This window comes from Neoarius graeffei, chromosome 2 (genome assembly GCF_027579695.1).
Source record: "Neoarius graeffei isolate fNeoGra1 chromosome 2, fNeoGra1.pri, whole genome shotgun sequence".
Classification (NCBI taxonomy): Eukaryota; Metazoa; Chordata; class Actinopteri; order Siluriformes; family Ariidae; genus Neoarius; species Neoarius graeffei.
The window spans coordinates 44,843,834-44,869,971 of NC_083570.1; the positions used below are offsets into that span (position 1 = coordinate 44,843,834).

The following is a 26,138-nucleotide window of genomic DNA, read 5'->3' on the forward strand; positions in this document are numbered from 1 at the left end:
ATGAAGGAGCGACGCTCCTGTCCTGGGAACAAAACAAGCTCCAGGAGCCGAGGGTCCTGCCCTGATCTCAGCATCAACCCCACTCAACAACTCCGGGATGAACTGGAACACCAACTGCACCCCAGACCAAGGCGCTGCTAGATCAGTACCTGATCTCACGAACACTCGTACAGCTGAATGAACACAAATCCCCACAGACATGCGCTCAAATCCAGAATCATACATGGAGTTCCCCAGGGCTCAATTCTTGACCCTTTATTATTTTTGATTTATATAAATTATTTAAGTCAAGTTGGGCGGCACGGTGGTGTAGTGGTTAGCGCTGTCGCCTCACAGCAAGAAGGTCCTGGGTTCGAGCCCCGGGGCCGGCGAGGGCCTTTCTGTGTGGAGTTTGCATGTTCTCCCCGTGTCCGCGTGGGTTTCCTCCGGGTGCTCCGGTTTCCCCCACAGTCCAAAGACATGTAGGTTAGGTTAACTGGTGACTCTAAATTGACCGTAGGTGTGAATGTGAGTGTGAATGGTTGTCTGTGTCTATGTGTCAGCCCTGTGATGACCTGGCGACTTGTCCAGGGTGTACCCCGCCTTTCGCCCGTAGTCAGCTGGGATGGGCTCCAGCTTGCCTGCGACCCTGTAGAAGGATAAAGCGGCTAGAGATAATGTGATGTGATGTGTGATAAATTATTTAAGTCAAGTTGGGCGGCACGGTGGTGTAGTGGTTAGCGCTCTCGCCTCACAGCAAGAAGGTCCGGGTTCGAGCCCCGTGGCCGGCGAGGGCCTTTCTGTGTGGAGGTTGCATGTTCTCCCCGTGTCCGCGTGGGTTTCCTCCGGGTGCTCCGGCTTCCCCCACAGTCCAAAGACATGCAGGTTAGGTTAACTGGTGACTCTAAATTGACCGTAGGTGTGAGTGTGAATGGTTGTCTGTGTCTATGTGTCAGCCCTGTGATGACCTGGTGACTTGTCCAGGGTGTACCCCGCCTTTCGCCCGTAGTCAGCTGGGATAGGCTCCAGCTTGCCTGCGACCCTGTAGAACAGGATAAAGCAGCTAGAGATCATGAGATGAGAGATGAGATTTAAGTCAAGTTTATTTGTATAGCACTTTTAACAATAAACATTGTCGCAAAGCAGCTTTACAGAATTTGAACGACTTAAAACGTGAGCTAATTTTATCCCTAATCTATCCCCAATGAGCGAGCCTGCGGCAACGGTGGCAAGGAAAAACTCCCTCAGACAACATGAGGAAGAAACCTCGAGAGGAACCAGGCTCAAAAGGGAACCCATCCTCATTTGGGCAACAACAGACAACATGACTATAACATTAACAGTTTTAACATGAAGTCAGCTTCTTTGATGCTATAAACCCCCCGCCGACAGAAACCCGAGCGCAAAACCGTTCACGACAACTGCAGTCCCAAAGTCAGCAAGTCAACTGCAGTCCCCAGCCACACAAGCACCACTGCAAGAGTCCAGAGCGTCCTCCAGGCGCGACCCCCAACTGTCCACATGGGGCCGCCCTCCACAGGAGAGATGCGATGAGACTCCAACCAGGATGGATCAGGCAGGTCCAAGGAGCAGAAGTCGTCAGCATCTCGATCCCAGGACCGACATGTAACTCAGAGGGACAGATTGGGGGGAGCCATAGCCATAGTTTGCAAACATCTTCTTCCCATATTATTTGCTGAGGACACTAAAATTATTGCAACACATAATGATTTCAACCATTTGATTAATAGTGTGAATGATGAATTATCTAATATTTACCTCCGCCAAGGAGGTTATGTTTTCGGTAGCATTGGTTTGTTTGTTGGTTTGTCTGTTAGCAACATTACGGAAAAAGTTATGAACGGATTGCTCTGAAATTTTTTCCAGAGGTGTGACTGGGCACAAGTAACAATCCATTAAATTTTGGCGGTGATCTGGATCACCTTCTGGATTCCGGATTTTTTTTTAAAGGATTCTTGGCGGAGATCTGCGCTCTCCGAGTGCTTTTCTAGTTCTAAACGGTTCCAACTTAATAAATTAGCACTCAATGTAAAGAAATGTGATATTTTGCAACACGAATAAGTCTTACCCAAAAGAGCTAGCTAAACTACAGTGGGGCAAAAAAGTATTTAGTCAGTCACCAATTGTGCAAGTTCTTCCACTTAAAAAGATGAGAGGCGCCTGTAATTTTTCATCATAGGTATACCTCAACCATGATAGACAAAATGAGAAAAAAAATCCAGAAAATCATGTTGTCTGATTTTTAAAGAATTTATTTGCAAATTATGGTGGAAAGTATTTGGTCAGTAACAAAAGTTTCTCAATACTTTGTTGGCAATGACAGAGGTCAAATGTTTTCTGTAAGTCTTCACAAGGTTTTCACACACTGTTGCTGGTATTTTGTCCCATTCCTCCATGCAGATCTCCTCTAGAGCAGTGATGTTTTGGGGCTGTCGCTGGGCAACACGGACTTTCAACTCCCTCCAAAGATTTTCTATGGGGTTGAGATCTGGAGACTGGCTAGGCCACTCCAGGACCTTGAAATGCTTCTTACGAAGCCACTCCTTCGTTGCCCGGGCAATGTGTTTGGGATCATTGTCATGCTGAAAGACCCAGTCACTAAAAGAGGTCATTGTTGAAGAATGGAAAAAGATTGATGTTGCAAAATGTCGCCAACTTGTTCATTCCATGCCTACAGTTAGCAAAGTCCAATCTAGCCTTTTTATTCTTGAGGCTTATGAGTGGCTTGCACCGTGCAGTGAACCCTCTGTATTTACTTTCATACAGTCTTCTCTTTATGGTAGATTTGGATATTGATATGCCTACCTCCTGGAGAGTGTTGTTCACTTGGTTGGCTGTTGTGAAGGGGTTTCTCTTCACCATGGAAATTATTCTGCGATCATCCACCACTGTTGTCTTCTGTGGGTGTCCAGGTCTTTTTGCATTGATGAGTTCACCAGTGCTTTCTTTCTTTCTCAGGATGTACCAAACTGTAGATTTTGCCACTCCTAATATTGTAGCAATTTCTTGGATGGTTTTTTTCTGTTTTCACAGCTTAAGGATGGCTTGTTTCACCTGCATGGAGAGCTCCTTTAACCGCATGTTTTCTTCACAGCAAAATCTTCTAAATGCAAGCACCACACCTCAAATCAACTCCAGGTCTTTTATCTGCTTAATTGAGAATGACATAACGAAGGAATTTCCCACGCCTGTCCATGAAATAGCCTTTGAGTCAATTGTCCAATTACTTTTGGTCCCTTTAAAAACAGGGTGGCACATGTTAAGGAGCTGAAACTCCTAAACCCTTCATCCAATTTTAATGTGGATACCCTCAAATGAAAGCTGAAAGTCTGGACTTTATGTCCATGTCCATTATATAACTATAACTTGAATATCTTTCAGTAAACAGGCAAAAAAAGAACATTTGTGTCAGTGTCCAAATATATACGGACCTAACTGTAGAAGACTTGGTGCCGTCATTAAAAATCATGGAGGCCATACAAAGTACTAGATGTAGTAGTTTTTGTTGTAGGGTGTACTCATTTTTGCACCACCCTAATTTGAGTAAAACTGAAAAATGTGTAATCTCATCTCATCTCATTATCTCTAGCCGCTTTATCCTGTTCTACAGGGTCGCAGGCAAGCTGGAGCCTATCCCAGCTGACTATGGGCGAAAGGCGGGGTACACCCTGGACAAGTCGCCAGGTCATCACAGGGCTGACACATAGACACAGACAACCATTCACACTCACATTCACACCTACGCTCAATTTAGAGTCACCAGTTAACCTAACCTGCATGCCTTTGGACTGTGGGGGAAACCGGAGCACCCGGAGGAAACCCACGTGGACACGGGGAGAACATGCAAACTCCGCACAGAAAGGCCCTCGCCGGCCACGGGGCTCGAACCCGGACCTTCTTGCTGTGAGGCGACAGCGCTAACCACTACAAATGTGTAAGCTAAGTTATATTATTAACCTTACTTTCACGTTATAAGTTAAACAGATCTCATCTCATCATCTGTAGCCGCTTTATCCTGTTCTACAGGGTCGCAGGCAAGCTGGAGCCTATCCCAGCTGACTACGGGCGAAAGGCGGGGTACACCCTGGACAAGTCACCAGGTCATCACAGGGCTGACACAGAGACACAGACAACCATTCACACTCACATTCACACCTACGGTCAATTTAGAGTCACCAGTTAACCTAACCTGCATGTCTTTGGACTGTGGGGGAAACCGGAGCACCCGGAGGAAACCCACGCGGACACGGGGAGAACATGCAAACTCCACACAGAAAGGCCCTCGCCGGCCACGGGGCTCGAACCCGGACCTTCTTGCTGTGAGGTGACAGCGCTAACCACTACAAATGTGTAATCCAAGTTATATTATTAACCTTACTTTCACGTTATAAGTTAAACAGATGTTATATTAAACTTTGTCTTGTCAACATTTTGGAAATTGTGTTCATTGAGATATTGTTTAAAACGTTACTTTTCAAAGCGGGTGGACTCATTTACACTGAGCACTGTACATCACACCATCAATTCAACATATCTTATAGAGGCCCTAAGCTATGGAATGAACTACCTCTCCCATTAAGATCCATATCGTCCCTCTCACTCTTTAAAAAGCAGCTTAAAATACATTTTACCTTTTCATGAATCCTCCAGTCAGTCATCGCATCTACACTCTGCCCTATCCATTGCCTCACTTCTTCACTTTTATTTATTTTTTGTTTTGTGTCTTTTTTCCATGATTATTATCTCTCCTTGATGTTTCTTTTCATTATGTACCTTGTCTCCTTATTATCCACTTACACTGATTTGTATTGTTTCTATATTTTCCATTTTACAATGACTATTTTGTACATTGTCTCCTTACTTTTCAAAGTTCGTTAGTTAGCCATCATCATATCGATTGATGCGGATTATTGATAGGGTGGAACTCTTGTACAAGCCCTTCGGGCTTCGTTCCCTCTTTGCACCATTGTTTTTATGAGTGCTTAAAAAAAAAAAAACATCTAGTGGAAAGCCTTCCCAGAAGAGTGGAGCTTATTATAACAGGAAAGGGAATAAATCTGGAATGGGATGTTCAACAAGGACATATAGATGTGGTGTAATTACGCTATATGAAGAAGAAAAACAAAACAGAATAAATTATAAATAGAATATAATTTATTTCTTTTTGAAAGAAGTCCTCTTTGGTTACAACACCACAAACTAACCTTTTACATATTCACAAAACATGTGATGGGTTCATTTTGAGCACAGGCACCATTATAAGAACATCCACATACTTGTATGACAATGTTACTGTACGTTTTTTTCTTCCTAAAATGCTTCTAGTTGTTTTTCACTTGAGGTGTGTTGGTTCCTAGATCACACTACAGGTAGAAAAAGATCAGACATCATTTATCCTGGTTTCTTTTTTTTTTTTAACTATTTTAAATTTACACAGTTTAGAAATATTTTAACCTCTGTAGCTCAAACGAAGAGCATCTACAACCCTATTCTATAAAACTATCACAAAGCACGCACTGACACCTAAATAAACTGAGTGCAAACAGTTCAAAAACTATTTTAATGAGCAACTGTTGGATTAAAAAAAAAAATCTTGACTGTACAATATTTATTAACAGAAATCCCTTGGGGAAAAAAGTAAGACAGGTAAAGTCGTGTCCTTGGAAAACTTTAGTTTCTGACGATCAGAGAAAGTAGTAAGAACATAGAGCTCTGTTAATATCTGTTTAAAAACCTTTTTTAAAAATATGGAAAAAGTGTGTATCGTAAAAGAGACACGAGACTGAATTACGTGTGTGTAAGAGGAGAAAAACAATTCCTCAGTCATCCATGGTGAAGTCGTAGGGCTGGAAGTCAGTGCGAAACTGTTTGGTCAGAGCTTCCTCTTCCTCTCTGCTGCCTTTACACTCTCTCCAATCCAAGCGTGTTGGCATGTTCAAGACTGCCTCACTAGCCAGGACCTCCCTACACACACACACACACACACACACACACACACACACACACACACTTGCTCAAGGTACAACTAAGACTACACCCTGAAACGACCCATATCCGATTTTTTTTGCCCATATGCGACCTGTATCCAATTTGTTATTGACAATCTGAATGACACAGATCCGATTTTTTTCACATGCGACCCAGGCCGCTTGGATATGTGGTCCTAAATCCGATGCATATCCGTTATTTTCACGTGACTGCAGTCTGACTGGACAGGTCACATTCATGCGACCTACACGTCATCAACAAGAGACAAGTCACTATTCTGCGTTGGCTAATCCCGCCTCTTTGGTGGAAAACAACAACATTTGTACAGTTTTCAGAATTTAAATAGACTTTTATAGAACTGATCAAGCTAATGGTGGATTTGGTAGGGACCTGGATGTTGATCTGTTAGCCTGATTAAATAAAACAGTTTCTATAACTGATTTATAACTTAAACCATCCTGTATTACAAGATAAGATTGTTCTGGAAATTTCCAGTAATTTGACACCTTCGGTCTCATTACTCTGCTGCCCACATTAATCAGATTATTGTGCGAGTTCCGCCGCCGCCACAAAAACCACATCGCCAGGTCTCGCCTCATCTCCATAGCAAACTGCACTGGTGTTTCTGCACCTTGAGCCAGCGCTGAGAGAAGTTGCAGAATTCAGCTGGCTATAAACAATCTAAATAAATATTTATAAAAATGTAGAAAAAGTTTATTAATATGACAAAATAAATATGTGCAAATTATTAAGCCTGAATTAAGAGTTTGGTAATACACTGGCCGTATTCCAAATGACTGCCTACTGAAGCTCAAGTGCACTATATAGAGTTTAAAAATCCATTACTTCCTAGTAACATGTAGTGCACTTGTATAGAAATTAGAGAGACATTTAGGAGTCAACCCTCGTTACCAGGCTACACGTTTTCATTTCAGTTCAGAAACAAAAACACACACGAGACCTCACACTTTAACACTAACCAGATAATTAAAAAAAAAAAAAAATCATTAAACATGAAGAGTGCACTTTTTTTTGTTTACGTATTACGTAGATGTGCTTATTACGTGTCAATTTGCGCATGCGGGACACTTTTGGGTCGTTTTCCGTTCATATTGGAGATCGCATACAAGTCTCATATAATTGGTAATGTGAACGGCCTAACAAAAAAAAATCGGATTTCACAACAAATCGGATATGGGTCGTTTCAGGTTGCAGTCTGAACGTAGTGTAAAACACTCACATATACACTTCAAACCTAACACAATTATCTACCTGCCAAACTGTAAAGGGAAGCTCTTCCTAATGCGGTAAAACAGCTTCTCTCCCGTGTCCAACTCCACGTAGAAATACGGCGTCCCCGGTGGAGCGATCTTGGACCGGAGATGGAAAGAAAGACAGAATTCAGACAAAATCCTGACTGCAGAGATGCCAACCTTTTGTGAAATCAATGTGTAGTGACACATGCATACGAGCGGAGCACCCACAGGGTGCATAGCGAGTCCAATCCAGCTGGGGGTTCGGGGGGCGCTGTAAACCTCCCGAGAAAATTTTGGAAATTGGTGCTTTTTTAGGGCCATTCTGAGTGAATACAGGCAGCGCTCGAAACGAACGGTGTCCCGACGTCCCGGGGACCATAAAAAATGTCATCGGGACACAAAATTATCATATCTGGGACAATCCCGGGACAATGGAAAAAAACAGATCTAGAAAAAAAGTTCTACATGGGGGAAATTGTGAAAGTGATGCAGTGCGTGTAGCAGTCACAATTGCAGGGCCTGAGCTGCACTCTGTGAATGAATGATTTGCGTTGAGGCGACAAGCCTGTGTGTGTCTGAGAGGGAGCAGCGCGCTGTGTGTGTGAGAGCAAGCAGCCCCTCCCCCACCCGCACGCTGCGCTTAGAGACACAGAAAGGGCAGTAATTGCTCAGAGCACTCCCTCCAAACAACGGGGATTTACACGACAACGGAAGGAGATAGTCACAAAATTCTTTCACATTGAGTGCCACAAGGCTCTCCTGAACACGATGTAATTTTTTTGTCTGTAGTGTAAAAATTGAGGTCACTAGAGCGAGTTAAAAACGAGTTTTTGCATGAGAAGCCTGAAAGTGAGGAGAGGACGGGCGCTCAGCCCCATAGACTGCCATTATAAACGTGGCTGCGCTGTGACTGCAAAATCAGAAAAGTCACTGTAAATAATGTAAATGATTTCTATGACTAAAGGTTACAATAAAAAAAACTTGCATTACATTGCTTTGTTTGCACTTATATGATATGACACTTTTATCCAAAGTGACTTTACGGTTTTTTACAGTGTTACAGTCCCTGTAGCAATGTTGGGGTCGGTGCCTTGCTCAAGGGCATTTCATCCATTGATGGTATGGCTGATGGCTTTCAAAACATCTCTGAATGGGGCAACAGGTATATTACATAAAAATGGATAACGGTCATGGTGAAAATAAGTTGGCCTTATAGTTATATGCCAACAGATATTCAAGGTATAAGTAGATGAAATGAACATAAAAGGGGTCTTATTTTCAGCTAAAGTGTACTGCAGATGTAGTGAGTTGAAACATTTTCTGAATGAGCTAGTTGGCCCCTTTAAATAAACGGGTATCTATTCATACAGTGAGATCGCCAAAGTTTAATAAACTGAAAATGCAATAACTGTAATTTTGAAGTAGATGATGTATAGGACATGTGTCACTTGTGTTTTGTGACTTATTGTAAAAATGATATAAAGGGTTCAAAATCGCATAGTTACAAATATAATAGTAACTTCATATGATAATATTAACCACTGGTTATTTCAGAGAGGAAAAAAATGGGGACACTATTGCTTCCATTCGGGACAATACAACACAGAATTCGGGACCACTGGGGGACACAAAGAAAAAACGTTAATTTCGAGCCCTGAATACAGGTGACTAAAACGAACTGGGACATGTTGGTTTTGGGGGGAGAAAATTGTTGATTTGTTTTTTTTTTTTTCAATTATCTGAAAAATAAAACCAAACCACAATCACTCATGATTTTCTCACGAGTGATACTCATAACTCGCCACATTCACACAAAGTAAAGACTTCTCTGGTAATTTGTATACAATCAACTTTCAAACAGTGAATATTATTTTCTTAACTTTACTACACAAATGCAGATTACATACCATCAATATTTATAGATAACATACTAGAACACTTAATTAGCAAATACTCAAATAGTTTACTAAACAAATGCAGATTACATGCCATCAGTGTTTATAGAGAATATGCTGGAACACTCAATTAGCAAACACTCAAATAGTTGTACTGGAACATGTCCATTTCCTTTTTATTCCCATGATTAATGTCAAGTCACTTTGATTACTTTTAATTTTTATCAACTTCCTTTCGCTTTTAATCTCATCAATATCAAGTCAGATTACTTATTCAGTTCTGATTGATTTACTTCAGAAGATGACTGTTTCAGTTCCAACAGTGTTTCGTTTCTTTTTGCGAATATATCGTGAAATGTTCATTGCATATTCGGAACATGGTGTTTTGGGTGGATGACAACCCTGATTTCATGTTTTGAGCGATAGTTTGTGAGGTTACAACACCCCGACAGCCCCTCAATACCTAGTGACATGGGCTGCTCGACATTCCATCGCGGCATCGATAATTAATTCGCGCATGCGCAGAATGCTTGTCAACAAAGATGGCGGCGCCCATCGAAGCAAACTTTGACCATAAATACAGTCAAAATATTGAATTATCAAGCGATAATTGGCCTCAAATGTACCGGACACCAGCAAAATATTGTGAACCCTTATAGATTCACGCGTTTCGAACCGCATCCATGCTAAAATCGTATGAACCCCATATAAACTGAATAGACGGTCGTAGCCTCGTAGTGCTACTGTCAAAAATGTAGTGACTACGCACGAATCGTAGTGATTGGCATCTCGGCGACTCGTGTCTCGTTATGTGGATAAATCTACATTGACATCACGTGGTGCTGGTGCTCTATGTGGTCTGTAGTACCTGTTTGAGGTCGGTGTGTTCTGGTATCTCCATCAGCTCCATTTGCTGCTCCTGAGCCTGCACCATGAACGCCTCTTTAATGTCCTCAGTAGTGCACGTCTCCATGGGAACAGGCACCAGCTGTCACCAGGACACACATATGACATTTACACGCGTTACAGGTTACACCAAAACTTTCCACCGCTGCATTAAATGTACGTGTGATTGTATGCTGCTAGACTGTTTGACGATTTGAAGACAGCTATTCTTCACCAGTATAAATAATAATAATAATAATAATAATAGTTCACTTCAGGCATTAATCTCAAGTATGATATATGAAAGAAATGCTAAGACAAGGCAACTTGCCTCTCGAAAGAACAAACCTACCAAGTTAAAACAGCATTTCTTTAAAAAAAAAAGCCTAAGCCAAAGCATCTCAAATATTCACTGCCAGTCACAGGGCTGGAACATCCTCCATTCATTTTTTGGGAGGGGTTAAAGTTCAAGAAAGGGGTTCAGGTTAAATGCTCTTGTACTAGAACCTCAAAATGAAGTTGGTTTTAGCGTGTGTGATTTCAGATGTCTTAAGATGTACAAGAGGCTCTCAATTAAAAAAAAAAAAAATAATAATAATAATAATAATAAATAAATGGCCCACCCACACCATGACAATCTTTTCTCGATGTCAGAATATTTGATGATTCTCTAACCACAGAAAATCACTACATTCTGCTAATGCCACGATCCAGGCTCAGGCAGGAAACTATGGAATCAATTTTGTGCCAAAATGTTCATACAATACTTTTGAAATATCAAACAAAAACGATAAATCAAAATAAAAAAAAAAAAAATTTTTTTTTTAAAAAGTCAATTTTTTTAGACTGGCAAACAAATTATTCGTGTAATCGTGCAAAATATCAGTCTATTACTCTTCAGAAACCTTTTATTTTTGTTCCGCGTCTTTCTCGGTTTTGTTTGACGTAATTTATTTTGGTTGCGATTCCAGCTTTCTCGTTTGCGCTCCCTGACTTTTTGCTTGCAGTTTTGGCACAAGCTTCACGTGTGGGTGGGCTGTCCAGGAACGCATTCCCATTGGCTAACTTGTGTTTGACTGACAGCTACGCTCAGCCATTCCCCCGGAGGCTGTTGCGGCCATTCCTTACTCGGATTCTGGCGGACTGTTTGACGAGTGACCGATCCGTTGACGGTAAACAAGGATCGAGTGGACTTCAGTGGGGACTATGATATTGAATTAATTCAACAAAGTGTAAGTGCGGGACAAATGTGTTGTGTGTGTTGCAGTAGTGCACATTATGCAGGCATGTTTAACGTTAGCAAGACAGCTATTATATTGGGTAGTGGAGCTAAGGCTAACATTTGACTTGCCACGAAACACCTGCATAATGTGCACTACTGAATTAATTCAATATCATAGTCGCCACTGAAGTCCAGTCGATCCTTGTTTACTGTCAATGGATCGGTCACTCGTCAAACAGTCCGCCAGAATCCGAGTAGGAAATGGCCGCAACAGCCTCCGGGGGAATCGCTGAGCGTAGCTGTCAGTCAAACACAAGTTACCCAATGGGAATGCGTTCCTGGACAGCCCACCCACACGTGAAGTTTGTGCCAAAACTGCAAGCAAAAAGTCAGGGAGCGCAAACGAGAAAGCTGGAATCGCAACCAAAATAAATTACGTCAAACAAAACCGAGAAAGACGCGGAACAAAAATAAAAGGTTTCTGAAGAGTAATAGACTGATATTTTGCACGATTGCACGAATAATTTGTTTGCCAGTCTAAAAAAAATTGACCTTTTTTTTGTATTTTGATTTGTCGTTTTTGTTTGATATTTCAAAAGTATTGTATGAACATTTTGGCACAAAATTGATTCCACAGGAAATGAGGTCATGGCTTCTGAGCAGTGCAAGAGAAAAGCATCTGCCCTATCGCCAAGGTTTGGGTTTTTTGGGGATATGCCACAATTAATTGTTTCAAAGCTTATGCCCAGGTCAGACGGCATAAAGACGCATGCTGCGACCTGCGATCGATTGGGTGGCGAGCGGACGCAGGCGTTTTGCGCCAAATCCTTCGTTGTGGTCAGATGTTGTAACAGTCGAAATTGTAAAATGTGCCTTTAAGACATGCTGTGTTACCTCGAGATGCGGCGTCATCAGCTCACGCTTGTGTTTTCCGTTAGTTGAGCCGTGCACCTTGCTGGAAACGGGCGTCTGTTAATGAGCCCCTTTACTTTTTGCTCCTCAACTCAAGAGTAACATTTAGGGAAGGTGCGACCTCCGTTTTGTTCATGGATGATAAAATGGAGCCGTTCAACCGGGCACGGTAAGGTTGACGTGTACACAGCAAATTTTAGTGTTAAAGTTGACTCTCAGAGTTGATTTAACACTATGCTGGTGTTTATTCTGTCCCAATCTCTACAGCGTTAAATGAACACTTCCTAAAGTTAAATCAACTTTCTACAGTATCATTTCAGCTCCATATTTTAACACTGGGAAATTAACTCTGAGAATTTTGCTGTAGTAATAAACTGAGTACTGTGGAAGTCCCAGAGTTTGTGTGAACGTGTGTTTTTGCCTTCCTCTCTTCTCTACACACTCCAAACTGCTTCAACCTGCAATTGGTCGCTCAAGCGTTGCACGACCGCCTGCCTCTACATACGTCAACCTGCTATTTGCACCAGTTGGAAGCGAATCGCAGCTGAAATGCGAACAGATCGTGATCCACTTGTGTCAACCTGCCTCTACTAAAGACCCTCTACAACACTCTGCCATTATCTGCGTCGTATTGCGTCTACCTGCGATTTTGTTATTTTAACCACACACAAGAAGACTTTTAGAAGACTGAAGTCTAACAGCGTAAAGATGAGGAGTCACTAAATCACAGGAGTTTTAATACTGGGGACTAGATTCCTTCTGAGAGCTGTTCCTGTACCTATTCTACTGAGAGAGAGAGAGACACACACACACACACACACACACACACACACACACACACACACACACACACAGGACAGACAGCAAGAGAGAGGGACACAGACAGACAGAGAGAGAGAGAGAGAGAGAGAGAGAGAGACAGGACAGACAGAGCCAGAGAGAGGGACAGAGAGAGAGACATATGGGGGACAGAAACAGACACATGGACAGAGAGGACAGAGTGAGAATGAGAGAGAGAGAGAGAGAGAGAGAGAGAGAGAGAGAGAGAGAGAGGACAGACAGATGGACAGAGCGGGAGAGAGGGACACAGACAGAGAGAGAGATGGACAGAGAGACAGACATGGGGGGACAGAGACAGACAGATGGACAGAGCAAGAGAGAGAGACAGGACAGACAGACGGACAGAGAAAGAAAGAGAGACAGATGGACAGAGCGAGAGAGAGACAGGACAGACAGAGCCAGAGAGAGGGACAGAGAGAGAGAGAGAGATATGGGGACAGAAACAGACACATGGACAGAGAGGACAGAGCGAGAACGAGAGAAAAAGAGAGGACAGACAGATGGACAGAGCGAGAGAGAGACAGGACAGACGGACAGAGAAAGAAAGAGAGATAGAGAGATGGACAGAGACAGACGGGGGGACAGAGACAGAGAGACAGATGGACAGAGCGAGAGAGAGACAGGACAGACAGACAGAGAAAGAAAGAAAGAGAGAGAGGACAGATGGACAGAGACAGGACAGAGAGAGAGCGCAACAGATAGAGCGTGTGATGGACAGAGAAAGAGAGAGAGACAGCCTACTGGTTGTTGACAATATCCACGTCACAATTTGCAGGAGCCAAGACTAAAGACCCGTAATTAATATTAAACACGGTTGATTTTGTCGGAACGTCAGGACGATAGAGTGCGAGCCACCCTGACTACCTTACACCAGACGAGTGAGATGATGAGAGCGCGCACAACTGTAGCAAAACGCTCAGGAGTCCGATTCTGCATTAGAGACCCACTACAAACCTGAGAGCGGACAACAGTCAAACAAACAAACAAACAAACAAACAAACAAACAAACAATATATCCAAAGACACAAGTCTTTGTTTCATACTTTCCCCTTATTTAAAATGTCAAATGTCGGTAACCTGGAACAAAACAAATATGTTCAGAAACTTTTACCGAGCAGCATATTATTTAAAAAAACAAACAAACAAAAAAAAAAACACACACACCCATACACTCGACATTTGGTTGCAGTTGATACTGGAACCCAAAGTCAGCTCCAGAAGGATGAAGATATTTGATAGAATATGTTGAGATTAAAATCTGGTCATCATTGGGAATAAATCCCTCAGACTGTGTGTTCTTCAGCACAGACGGTGTTCGTCTGTCTGCTCAGACTTAAACTGATGACGGTGATGTGAGTGAGCCTGAGAACCAGGAGAGAACCGGAGGCTCTCAGATCTCCACCTGCTTCCAGTGACTGATCATATCAGGCTCAATCAGTTTCATTTACGTGGTGCTGCTGGACTGACCCTGGGTCTCAACAGGTCCATCCATTTGGGCAGCTGCCACGGACAGATAAACACACACACACACCCCTCGATTACGGTCACCCCTTGTAAAGATCAGTAAAAAGGGTTAGAACAAAATCCACCTTTTGAAGTTGCTTCATCTCACACTGAAAAAATCCAACCTTTAAATCAAAATACATTTATTCAGAGAAAAACAAAATCCCTCATCAAGCAATAATTATTTTCAACAAAAACACATGTGCCACTATTATTGGCACCCTCGGAAATTATAGTGAACACAATATAACTGAAGCATGTTTCTAATTTGAAGGTACTGACTGCAAAGTCATCTGAAATTTTCCTTTTTTTTGTGCATGGCATTTTCCTCTGTCTCGCAAGAACAAGATCCTATGGACGAGATGTGATCATTATGTGCTAAGGGTTGCCTTTCTTCGTTTCGGGACCGTTTTCCTCCCTCTTGATGTAAACAGTATGGCCCTACGGAAACAGCCGAGCGCGAGGAGCTCGAGCTAATTAGCATAACTATGGAACTGCATCACACCAAGACGACAACGCTCGGAAAACATCGCGACTCTGCATCGACCTCGGGGAGTTTTGAGTCGCAGGTACGTAATTTGTGGTTGACATTCACGAATAGATCCACGAAACAAAAGACGAATACATCTTTTCTCGGTTACTGCTTTTGTGTTCTCGTTTCTTTCTCTGGAAGATCAAAACATTAGGTGCCCAACTCCATACTCGCTACCATGGAGTCGAGCCCATGTATTCTTTTTTTTTTTTTATTGAAGAAAAGTTTGGTAGTACAGAACCATTATGGTACATATTCTTCTTGTTTTATAGATTTTTTAACAAACAGAGTAAACAAACCCATCCAATGCCCACCCCTACTTCCCACACACACTGCCTTGTGATGACTGAAATAAAAAAAAAAAAAATGTGCACATAAGATGTATTAAGGTAGAAAATAAATAAATAAATAAATAAATAAAATAAGTAAGTAAATAAATTAATAAAACTTAAAATCAAAATAAGATATAGCACGTCTCGCTCCTAATGAAGATGTCTGAGGACATTGTGCATACACTCATGTATATGTGCAGTTACATGTGCAGTACATTAACTTATCTTATACACAGATGTATGTATAATTTTTATAGATGCTAATGCCGGGTCGCAATATGTGGTCTTAGGGGAGAGTGGAAAGGGTTTGAAAGTATGAGATCAATGGGTCCCACAGTTTATGAAATGATTTTTTTGATCCTCTGATGAAGTATTTGATTTTTTCTAATTTTAGAAAAAGCATTAAGTCACTGAGCCAAGTTGATGCTTTTGGAGGGTGAGGGGATTTCCACTGTAAGACAAGCCTTCTACGAGCCAAAAGAGAGCCAAAAGCAAAAGCATTTACTTGCTTGGATGTCATTGGGATCTCAGGATCCACTATTCCAAAGATGGCAAGTTCTGCAGTGGGTTGTATATTGGTATCAAACGCCTCGTTCAAAGTTTTGCAGACATCTGACCAAAAGTCTATTAACTTTGGGCAGGACCAAAATGCATGAGTCATGTTAGCTGAAGGTGAATTACAGCGATCACACCTATCTTCAATGTCTGCATATATCTTGGACAACTTTGATTTGGTGTAGTATGTCCTGTGCAAAACTTTGAATTGTATTAAGCTCAGGCGTGCACAAGATGTTGTGCCGTTGACTGTATTTTGAGCATATTCCCAAATAGTGTCTGAAATTTCTGTTCCCAGTTCTTCCTCCCAGTCATTTTTGAATTTATCTAGTGTTACACATTGAATGGAAGAGATTAAATTGTAGATGGATGAAATTTGACCTTTGTGTACCATGTTGATCCCCAGAACCTTCTCCAGCCCTGATTCCACTGGCAAGTGTGGGAAAGTTGGGCTTAGTGTCCGCATGAAATGTCGAACCTGGAGGTATCTAAAATAATCTGAACGTTGCAATTGGTATTTGCCAGCTATTTCAGTAAAACTACCAAAAATACCATCTATATAGAAATCAACACACCTATCCAAACCTTTCCTTTGCCATTCAGTAAATGTATGGTCTAGCTGGGCAGCTGGAAAGAGGTGGTTTTTACAGATTGGACTGTATAAGGAAAATTCTGTGAGTTTAAAATGTTGTCTAAACTGTGCCCACATTTTGAGAGTTGAGGTTACTATTGGGCTGGACGTAAAATGTGAGGGTGATAGTGGTAGTTTAGCCGTTATCAAAACAGAGAGTGAAGTGGATAGACAAGAATTTGCCTCGATTTGGCACCAGTCTGCGTCTGGGGTTTGAAACCAGTATATAACTTTGTGTATGTTACAAGCCCAGTAATAATATTTCAAGTTGGGAAGTGCTAGGCCGCCTACATCTCTGGGCCTTTCCAGAAGTTCCCTGCGAATTCTGGGGTTTTTACAGTCCCATAGAAATGAAGAGAGTAGCTTGTTCAGTGATTGAAAGAATGACTTAGGAAGGAAGATAGGAAGACACTGAAACAAATATAAGAATCTAGGAAGCACATTCATTTTTATGCAGTTCGCTCTACCTGCAAGTGATAATTGGAGTGCAGACCATCTTTTAATATCAGATTCTAGATTATTAATAAGAGGGGTAATGTTTTTGTTGAAGAGATCAGGAAAAGAACGGGTGATATTTATACCAAGGTATCTAAAGCCAGATTTTGATATGCGGAATGGAAGTTCACTGTCTGAAAGCTGAAGTGCCAAAGTATTGATGGGGAAACATTCACTTTTAGCTAGGTTTAATTTGTAACCAGAAAACACACCAAACTCTTTTAAAGAGTTGATAATAAAAGGAACACATCTGACTGGATCTGAAATGTACAGCAAAAGGTCGTCAGCATAGAGAGATAGCCTATGCTCAGTTCCCATTCTATGGATGCCCTGTATGTTAGTAGAAGATCTTAGCTTAATGGACAGGGGTTCAATCGCCAGTGCAAACAACAGAGGGCTAAGGGGGCACCCTTGTCGGGTGCCCCTTGACAAATGAAAGAATTGAGAGGCTACCCTGTTAGTCAGCACTGATGCTTTGGGTGAAGTGTATAACAGGTTGATCCAAGAGATAAATGTAGTACCAAAGCCAAATCTCTCTAATACAGCAAATAAGTAAGGCGAGCCCATGTATTCTAAGGCTAAGATAGCTAAGCACTCGCTAGAATGATTTAGTTATCTAACCTTGCTTGATCTTTCAGTTGCACTCACTAGACAGGCTTTCTTTTTCAGGTCTGCTGGCTTTTAGCTGGCTGAGAGCGGAGTCTGCCATGTTTGCCCCACACCAACTTGTTTTGGTTAAAAGTAGGTCAAACACACCCCACGGTGGTCACGCGATATCGTTGCTTACTTGCTTCAGAAATCTCCGGAATCGTAAAATGCGGGACACGTTTCATCTCGGCAAAACATTTACGCAAAAGATGCGCAGTGTGTGTAGCAGCACAACGTTTTGAAACTTCAACAGCAACAGAAATAAAACAGTCTGTTCAGAATTCAACTTTGCAGTCAGAACCTTTAAACTGTCTATTTTTGAGTTGACTGGAGTGTGTAGGAACTTTCGAGTTGTAATCCATGACTTCCTGATTAACTAAGGTCCAAATATGAGGTGACACAGAGGCCAAATTCCCTTACCCGGTGTCTGAAATCGCTCACTTGTTCAGGGAATTACCGTACTGTATAGAGATCTTGCAGTCACGTGACCGGAAAGTACACAACCGCCATCTTGTCGGTCAAAAACACAGCTGAATACTGCTGCACTCGTGTACAGAATGGATCAATTTCAACCGACGGACTACACGGCTCATTTTTCTAATGAACAGATAACTAGATATATGTCTAAAATAAATGATCTACAGATTAGTGACCCTTATGGCTTTCCGGACGGAGTTTTCACGACCGGATTTTGAACTGCCAGCGGAATACCCGGACGTGTATGATTACCTCATTAACTTTCCCTCGCTGTTCAGTGGTGAAGCACTGCGTGCCTATAAATCTCTGGACAGTTTTCTTTACAGAAATTCAGGATTTGTCAGCGACTCAGATGTGGCATCTTGTAAACAAGAATCCTCATTGGACGGGTAAGTCACTTAAGTATTGAATATAGCACTGACCAGCCGATTATAGAATAGAATAAGGTAATTCCAGCTGTAATTCCAAATCGTCCGTCTTGTTTACATGGATCTGGCATTGGAGAGGTAGAGGCTTAGCAGTGGAGGTTTGAGTGGCTGTTTTCTGAGCTTAGTCAACAGGCCGGCTCTGCCTGCAGCCTCGCTTTTGCTTCGGCTCCCGGCGCCGCCTCCTTCGCTTTGCTTCCGATAACAATCCACAGAGACCCCGCTGGTCTCGCTATCTCGTCCAGAATGTTGTGCATGCGATGGAAATCGCTACAAACCGTCATTTTCTGCTGGAAACTAATGTCCAGTAAGTCCATACGGTTGTAGTGGATATTGAAGTCCGGTACAGACGAACAACACGCAAAAATACACACAAAAAACATAAACGTGCACAGGTAGGGAGAGCTTGTAGCCGCAGCCGTTGTAGTAGAATTGTATATCGTAGGGTTTTCCAGAAGAAAAGGTAGAAGTAAAAGCAGAAGTAGAAGGCGGAATATGGCGTTTGACTGACAAGATGGCGTCTGTCACAATCTGGATCGGCTGTGACGTCACATGCAAGTGCTCCATAGAGGACTATACAGTGAGCTCATTGGTAAAATGAAAGAACGCTTTTGGACACTACTCCGTCGCGCTGGTATTTACGTCATTACTGTCGCACAATTAAAACGTGCCAGATCAGTCGGCTGGTGGGTTTTCAAAATAATAAATACACGCAGGTATTTTTGTGATAAATCCATATTATACTGAGAGCATTTCCCACATTAATCAATACAAAGTCCCTGCATCTTTCAGCTTTTTTTAAATCAAGGCTGAATACTTTCTTCTTTGCCGCTGTCTTTTATTAAATCAAATTTGAGACTTTTTGATTTCTTTCAGTGCGACCGCAATGCATGATGGGATATATTGCTTTGGTTAGTGACCATCGGTTGTACACTACTTTTTGTGATGCATTGTGGGATATTTTGAGTGCACTATATAGGGTGTAAATAATCCTCACTGAGGTTTCGGACAGCACTACAAAATGGCGTCCCCACTATATAGTGCCCTGTATAGTGAGTAGGGAGTGATTTCGGACACAGGGTTAGTCATCCATCAACATGGGAAAGATCAGAGAGAGACAAACCAAATGACGGAGAAGTGTGTTGACCTTCATAAGCCAGGGAATGGTTATAAAAAAAATAGCTACACACCTGAAAATGTCCATTTCTACTGTTAGGGCAGCAATAAAAGAGTGGACACCAACTGGAACCTCATCTCATCTCATTATCTGTAGCCGCTTTATCCTGTTCTACAGGGTCGCAGGCAAGCTGGAGCCTATCCCAGCTGACTACGGGCGAAAGGCGGGGTACACCCTGGACAAGTCGCCAGGTCATCACAGGGCTGACACACAGACACAGACAACCATTCACACTCACATTCACACCTACGCTCAATTTAGAGTCACCAGTTAACCTAACCTGCATGTCTTTGGACTGTGGGGGAAACCGGAGCACCCGGAGGAAACCCACGCGGACACGGGGAGAACATGCAAACTCCACACAGAAAGGCCCTCGCCAGCCACGGGGCTCGAACCCGGACCTTCTTGCTGTGAGGCGACAGCACTAACCACTACACCACCATGCCGCCCCCCAACTGGAACCTGTCAAGTTTATTTTGCCCCATGTACAGTGAGGAGAGTAAGAGAGGGAAGAAATCCCCAAGGATCACTGTTGGTGAATTACAAGAAAAGTAAAATCTTAAAGTGCATATCACGGGTAAATTCAGGAGCAAGATCAATGTAATTCTCCTATTTTATATTCAACTTTGGTCAAATATCTGTCACATTTTGCGCAATTTTTTTTACCTTGCGCAATACCAGAAAAATTCAGTTGAAATCGAGCCATTTGAGGCTAATTGGTCCGCCTCTGAAAAAACTTGGCGTTTGGATTTCACGGCAAACGTTGATTTTCGTGACGTTGCATGCAAGACGCCTCCTTCTGAATCCTACGTCAGCGCTGGTTTGTTTATGAGGAAACGACCTGGTGGTTTTCTGCAATTTCTTCAACGTTATCGCGTAATTATTAAAATGGTTAACAGATGTATCGTAGGAGGGTGTAGCAACACCAATCTTGATGGGATTAGCACTCATCGTTTCCCAAAAGACCGGACAATGAGAGAGAAATGGGAGCGCTTGGTCTACACAGGCTGTGCACTGAAACCGTGCAAAGCTCTCGCAGTCTGCTGGCGCTTCCGCAGGTGACGTCACGAATCTGGCTCCAGACTCCCTTGGGATTTTTCCAGACGCGTTTTGTTATTTTATTTTTTTCTGCTGTAGACAGATGGCCTTGTGCAAAATTACCCTTCTGGATGAGTGTGTAAAGGGACATACTTTCATATAAAAAAAAAAAAAAAAACCCACACGAAATTGGTCCAGGATATGCACTTTAAGGTTTCTAAATCTCCAAAACCACCAACAGATGCCACCTCCATGCCAAGAGATTATCTGGAAGGTTTGCCAGGAGGAAAAAAAAAAAGCCTTTTCTGTCAGTTAACCATAAAAGTAAGCACCTGAAATTTGTGAAACACTTGTCTTGTCTGGTCTGATGGAACAAAAATGTAAAAAGGATGGCCATCATGAAAACAACCCTACCCGTCTTTCCTCTTCTTGCTCCCGTTAGGAGTGACCACAGCGGATCTGTTCCACATATTTGATTTAGCATAGGATTGATTCTTGACCCAACCCTCCCCGATCTCTCCAGGCTTGGGACCAGCGCCAAGTACGCACTGTCTTGTACAAACTCAGTAGCTGGGTATTTTTACCTAACCTGCATGTCTTTGGACTGTGGGGGAAACCGGAGCACCTGTAGGAAACCCATGCAGACACGGGGAGAACATGCAAACTCCACACAGAAAGGCCCTTCATCAGCTGTGAGGTTCGAACTCGGAACCTTCTTGCTGTGAGGTGACGGTGCTAACCACTACACCACCGTGCCGCCAAAAAGAACCCGATCCCAGTGGTGTAGGTGGAGTGATGTTTTGGGGCTGTTTTTCCTCCAAAGGCCCCTTGTTAAGGTCCATGGCATCATGGACTCCATGAAACACCAGGACATTTTAGATCATTATCTGACTCCTCTGGCAGGAAACTAAAACTGAGTCGTCATTGGATCTTCCAGTAGGACAGTGATCTGAAGCGCATGTCCAAATCAACACAAAAATATTTAGCTGAGCACAGAATCAAGCTTCTGCCCTGGCCATCTCTGACCTGAACCCTGTTAAAAACCTGTGGGCTGAGCTGAAGAGGAGTGTGTGTAAGAGAGGGTCGAGGACCCCGGATGATGTGGAGAGATTGTTTATTTTTATTTTACCAACTTTATTGGACTGTTACAAAATAAACATTAAACAAACAAACAAAAAAAGTAAGTCAGCCCAAAGGGGAGAACGCGAACGGGCGACCCATGCAAGGCGTTTCCCCGAAGGTATAAAAGAGAAAAATCGTACAATTAAAATTAGACTAAATTGATCTGTGGCAGGGCGGCACGGTGGTGTAGTGGTTAGCGCTGTCGCCTCACAGCAAGAAGGTCCGGGTTCGAGCCCAGTGGCCGGCGAGGGCCTTTCTGTGCGGAGTTTGCATGTTCTCCCCGTGTCCGCGTGGGTTTCCTCCGGGTGCTCCGGTTTCCCCCACAGTCCAAAGACATGCAGGTTAGGTTAACTGGTGACTCTAAATTGACCGTAGGTGTGAATGTGAGTGTGAATGGTTGTCTGTGTCTATGTGTCAGCCCTGTGATGACCTGGCGACTTGTCCAGGGTGTACCCCGCCTTTCGCCCGTAGTCAGCTGGGATAGGCTCCAGCTTGCCTGCGACCCTGTAGAACAGGATAAAGCGGCTAGAGATGATGAGATGAGATGATCTGTGGCAACCAGAGTCACGGTACACAGACCAAGTACATGAAAAGTCTGTATTATAGGTGGAGGTCAGTAATTCAAAGTAGAGCTCTAACAGGGATGATTTGAAAACAGGGAGGCTACGGAATTTATCTGGGGAAAAATATTTACATACATAGTTCCATGGTTTAACAATCCTATTGAAGAATGAGGCCTGATAAGTTGAAGTTCTGCAGTGAGTAGGTTTTAAAATTAATTTCGGGTTTTGGGCCCTAGACCGGTCATGAGTTACAAAAGACACGTAGAGGTTTATGTTCAAATCTGTTTGGCCATTAATGCATTTATATACAAAGACTAAGTCTCTAATCTCCCGATCATAAGTCAGAGGAAGCAAGTGCAGGCTTCTGAGTCTGTCTGAGTAAGTAGCATCCCCAATACGCTGTTGTAGTATCCAGCGCATTGCACGTCGTTGGACTCTCTCTAACAGGCTTCTAAGGTTGACACTAGCAGGGGACCATACTTCAGACGCGTAACAGAGCGTAAAGAGGAACGGTCTCAGATGCCCTGCTCTGTGTCTCCAACCTTATAAACTGTTATAGGAGACTCGGTGCTGTTTTACTGGCAAAGGGAGGTTGTACAGGGTATTAAATGCAGGGGTGTAAATACACTACCGTTCAAAAGTTTGGGGTCACTTTGAAATGTCCTTATTTTTGAAAGAAAAGCACTGTTCTTTTCAATGAAGATCACTTTAAACTAATCAGAAATACACTCTATACATTGCTAATGTGGAAAATGACTATTCTAGCTGCAAATGTCTGGTTTTTGGTGCAATATCTACATAGGTGTATTGAGGTTTTTCACCCACGTGACCAAGTCATGTGATGCATCGTTAGGCTGCCATTTTGGACGTCACGGCTCGAATCGGTTTGAATGCGAGGAAGGCGACAAACGAAAAACATAAAAGAAAAAGGAGCGAGATGCAGAAAACACCTTCACTATCCAGCGACGTAGGGCATTTACAGGGCGAGCAGAGGGAGAGGTATTTGCAAAAATTGAGGTTAGCAGGCTTAGAGAACGACGTTTACCTGCTTCCACCAGGATTGTTCACTGACGTACGGAAGTACACGAAGCCCTCGTCTTTACCTGACTTCGGCCCACATGATCTGTATACCTATGTCGTTAAAAACCCATCGCCATACACAGGTATTGATCTGAAAGCGTATAAGAGTTTGGATGCCTACAAATATTTTGTGTCAGGCTGGGTAACATGCCTACATCAGCGGGTCGTCCCTGGAGCCGGCGGTCGCCATCTTATTACAGCTAAGGTTTGTTCACATTTTCATTTACTTTCGGTCCTCAGGATAAACAAAATGTTATTAAATGTCATTGAAATAACTTCTTAGTCTGTTGAGACATGGCCCGTTATAAATTTGCTGTTACCAGGCAATGACCAAGAACTGTATTATTAGGGTCTGTGTCTGTGTTGTAGCAGTGTACTAGCAGCTAGCTGTTAGCACTAGCTAATGTCAACAACATAGTAGCTGGTATGTTACTGTAGCAATGTTTACGTTCAGTCATTTGGATGACTGTTAAAACCTTTCAGTCTCAAGTTTTTCCTTTACTGTATTTACTAATTTACTGTAATTATGATCCGGCAGCTATTTACACCGGATCCAGTGTAAATAGCTGCCGGAGCGCGCGCTGGCTTGCTCCCCCTCAAATTAAGCAGCGCGCTCCGGCTTGCTCCTGGAGCACTCCGGGAGCAAGCCGGAGCGCGCTGCTTAATTTGAGGGGGAGCAAGCTGGAGCGCGCTCCGGAACCTCGGCCGGAGCACTCCGGGAGCAAGCCGGAGCGCGCTGCTTAATTTGAGGGGGAGCAAGCCGGAGCGCGCTCCGGCAGCTATTTACACTGGATCCGGTGTAAATAGCTGCCGGATCATAATTACAGTAAACTAGTAAATACAGTAAAGGAAAAACTTGAGACTGAAAGGTTTTAACAGTCATCCAAATGACTGAACGTAAACATTGCTACAGTAACATACTAGCTACTATGTTGTTGACAATAGCTAGCTTGACCTTCAAAATGGCGGACACCGGGGCGTCACGTGACCCTGTGACGTCAGGTGAAATACCTCATTTCCAGCAACTCTCACTCCAGTGTTCTAATGGTACAATGTGTTTGCTCATTGCCTCAGAAGGCTAATGGATGATTAGAAAACCCTTGTACAATCATGTTAGCACAGCTGAAAACAGTTGAGCTCTTTAGAGAAGCTATAAAACTGACCTTCCTTTGAGCAGATTGAGTTTCTGGAGCATCACATTTGTGGGGTCGATTAAATGCTCAAAATGGCCAGAAAAATGTCTCGACTATCTTTTCTATTCATTTTACAACTTATGGTGGGAAATAAAAGTGTGACTTTTCATGGAAAACACAAAATTGTCTGGGTGACCCCAAACTTTTGAACGGTAGTGTAATATTGGCACATGTTTTGAAGCAAATTTCCAGTGAGAGATGAAGCGACTTTACCAAAAGGTGGATTTTACCTAACCCCTTTTACTAACCTTTACAAGGGGTGCCAATAATTGTGGAGGGACCCGCATACATATATATTTGGCTACATGTGCGCCTTCTATTGCTGTGATTACGTTAAGAAAAAAAATCTCTCATTATTGTTGTTGTCTTTTCTCCAAAACAGAGTAAACAACGGGAAGGTCACGGCACCTGGAGCTGAAGATGCTGGCTGCGGTAATTCCTCTCAAACAGGATGCAGCGTCGGCCGCGCCTCTTGTACAGTTTCCTGACGGCGCTTTTATACTTCTGCAGCTCGTCCACTGCCTCAGACGGGAGCTCCACCACGGACTGGTAATGTCCAATGGGCAGGAGCAGCACATGGTCCGGGGTGAGGCTGCCTTTAGCCAGCGCCATGTAACACTGAGGAGGCAACACGCTACAGTGCTTACGATCAAGTCATTACATTACACTTACTGCAGCGAGTGTGCACTGCAAAAAATAAGAATCTTAGGAAGTTTATTTGTCTATTTTCAAGTCAAAACATCTAGCCACCCTTATTATAAGACATAATTGCCCAACAAGCAAAACCTCATTTAGCTAGAAAGGCTAGTTTTTAGACAGTCCATCTTGAAACTCTTGTATAGACAAAATGTCTTGGAAAAGTCTTATTTGGAGCACCTTTGAAAATAAAACAAGTTTTTTTTAAAACAAATAAGTACATTTTGGACATTTGTCAAATGCGGTTCATCGTTTCAAGAAAAAAACAAAAACAAAGTATGCTTGTTTTGGGAATAAATGAACTTTACTGAAATCTTTGAATCTTTCATTACAATTCAACTCCACCTTACAGATCCTACGTTTACTGCGGCTGTCTTCTCAGTCATTCAGAGTGAGCTCCTTCTAGATGCTGTACAGACTCTAGACCAGACAAGTGCCTTCAGAAAGGCTATGAGTGAGTGGAGGGCGTTTTAGTGAGGGCTTTTTGGAATGCTGCGAGTTAAGTTCAGTGTTTTGTTTTTTTGTGCCTGATCTTGTAAACCCCTCGTACACATGAATAGTCAGTGCCCCCAAAATGCACTGTTGCTTTGGCGTTGTGTAAGCACTGCAAGTCAAAATGCGTAGACTTTTTTTTTTGGTGCCTGAGGTCCTGGGGAAGTGGAATCTTAAGAGA

At 42.8% G+C, this 26,138-nt stretch overlaps 1 protein-coding gene across 2 annotated transcripts in view; it reads right to left on the reverse strand.

The window, feature by feature from the left end:
* Nucleotides 1–5,136: 5,136 nt before the first annotated feature.
* The window catches only part of cwf19l1 (CWF19 like cell cycle control factor 1), a 40,804-nt gene continuing 19,802 nt past the window's right edge, over nt 5,137–26,138 (reverse strand). For both annotated transcript variants that reach the window (XM_060914297.1, XM_060914296.1), the window contains 4 exons: nt 25,178–25,387; nt 10,008–10,127; nt 7,261–7,358; nt 5,137–5,964 (listed from right to left, as the gene is read on the reverse strand). In XM_060914297.1, the coding sequence (XP_060770280.1) occupies nt 5,820–5,964; nt 7,261–7,358; nt 10,008–10,127; nt 25,178–25,387 (573 nt within the window). In that variant the 3' untranslated portion in view covers nt 5,137–5,819. The remainder of the gene's footprint in view (nt 5,965–7,260; nt 7,359–10,007; nt 10,128–25,177; nt 25,388–26,138) is intronic.